This window comes from Triticum dicoccoides, chromosome 1A, assembly GCF_002162155.2.
Source record: "Triticum dicoccoides isolate Atlit2015 ecotype Zavitan chromosome 1A, WEW_v2.0, whole genome shotgun sequence".
Taxonomy (NCBI): domain Eukaryota; kingdom Viridiplantae; phylum Streptophyta; class Magnoliopsida; order Poales; family Poaceae; genus Triticum; species Triticum dicoccoides.
Genome location: NC_041380.1, coordinates 60,367,728 through 60,369,078, shown reverse-complemented (window position 1 = coordinate 60,369,078; position 1,351 = coordinate 60,367,728). Strand labels below are relative to the sequence as shown.

At 41.2% G+C, this 1,351-nt stretch overlaps 1 protein-coding gene across 1 annotated transcript in view; it reads left to right on the top strand.

Moving 5' to 3' along the window:
- Positions 1-893, top strand: part of LOC119362995 — a 1,950-nt gene extending 1,057 nt beyond the window's left edge. Inside the window, exon 3 of the mRNA XM_037628290.1 lies at positions 399-893. Coding sequence (XP_037484187.1) covers positions 399-563 — 165 coding nt within the window. The 3' untranslated portion in view covers positions 564-893. The remainder of the gene's footprint in view (positions 1-398) is intronic.
- The last annotated feature ends 458 nt before the right edge of the window (positions 894-1,351 follow it).

The following is a 1,351-nucleotide window of genomic DNA, read 5'->3' as shown; positions in this document are numbered from 1 at the left end:
TTTTCATGCTACTGAGCAGTGCTAAATATCATGTTAGAATTGGAACTAGCTAATCATAGTTTAGACGAGTAGTCGAGTGCGCATTTTAAAAGTATTGTGCTAATACAAACACCTACATTTTTTCTAACCCACTGTTCTTTATTCTTTCTTGCTTTTTTCCTTTTTATGTTCTTCTCATGGGCTTGAAGCTATAAGTTTGAAGTGCGTCAATACTTAATATCATGCAGCTTACTTTCGTGCTTCATATAGATTCAAAAACTTGTCTTGTTATAATGTAGTTCTATACCAAACTTTTGTTATGCTGTTCACTTATGCTCTGTCCATATGTCTAATAATTACCCAGACCTGAATTTTATATCTATAATTATTTCTTACATTCATTCATCTTGGTTCGGCAGGCTGAGAAGAGGAAGCGCAAAGCACAGTATTCTGTTGCTGTGAAGAGGAAGGAGGCAGAACGGACAGAAAGAAAGATGGCTGCAGTGGCAAGAGACCGGGCATGGGTGGAAAGGTTGGCAGAGCTAAAGCAGATAGAGGCAGAAAAGAAAGCTGCAATGGCTTGAGGAGCTCCTCTGGAAACGGCAAGGCGTCTAACTCGTTTCTGCTGCTCCGTTTCGTCTCTTTTTTTCTGTGCTACAGTTGCCAACAATGCCACAACCCTTCTCGGTGAAACTTTGGCTGTACCCCTCCTCTCAACAGCCATCCCAAAATGGCAGATTTTGTTTTGATATGATGTTCTCAAATTTGTCTTAAATGTAATGAAATATTGATTCTGTGTTGTATTTAGAATAAACCAAATGATGTGTGCTGGTAATCAGAAATGACAAATGAGTGCAACCTTCTGTCACATTTATGGCAGAGAAGTTTGTACGGAGTCAGTATTGGAACTACAAGTGATTGTTATTGATCTACTGCTCATGTTCCTTGCCTCCCTTTGCATTCCACCCCATCAGTTCTGATGTCTTGGAGGAGCAGTTTATGTTGTTATGTTGCAGAATAGTGCATAAAAGTCACAGTCACAGTTCTAGAGAAGCATCTATAAATTAGATGCAGGTTGTTCTTTCATTGCTTCCAGTCTGCCATGTTCTTTTATCGGACATCTACTCCAGCCCTGCTCTTCCTGATGGCCCATGCCCCCTGTCCTGAGCACTCTGACCCCATTTCTCCAGATTTAGTTGCCTGGCAATTGTGGTTCAAGCATGCAAATTGCAGTGGATGCACAATGATCCCTGTCCGTTGCAGGGTTTAACCTCCTCTGCTGCAGGAATGCTCCTTGCAGAAACAACTGCTGCTATTATACTTCCCATATGACGAGAGTCCATGAATCCTTGGCAGAATTTTTTTTTTGCGG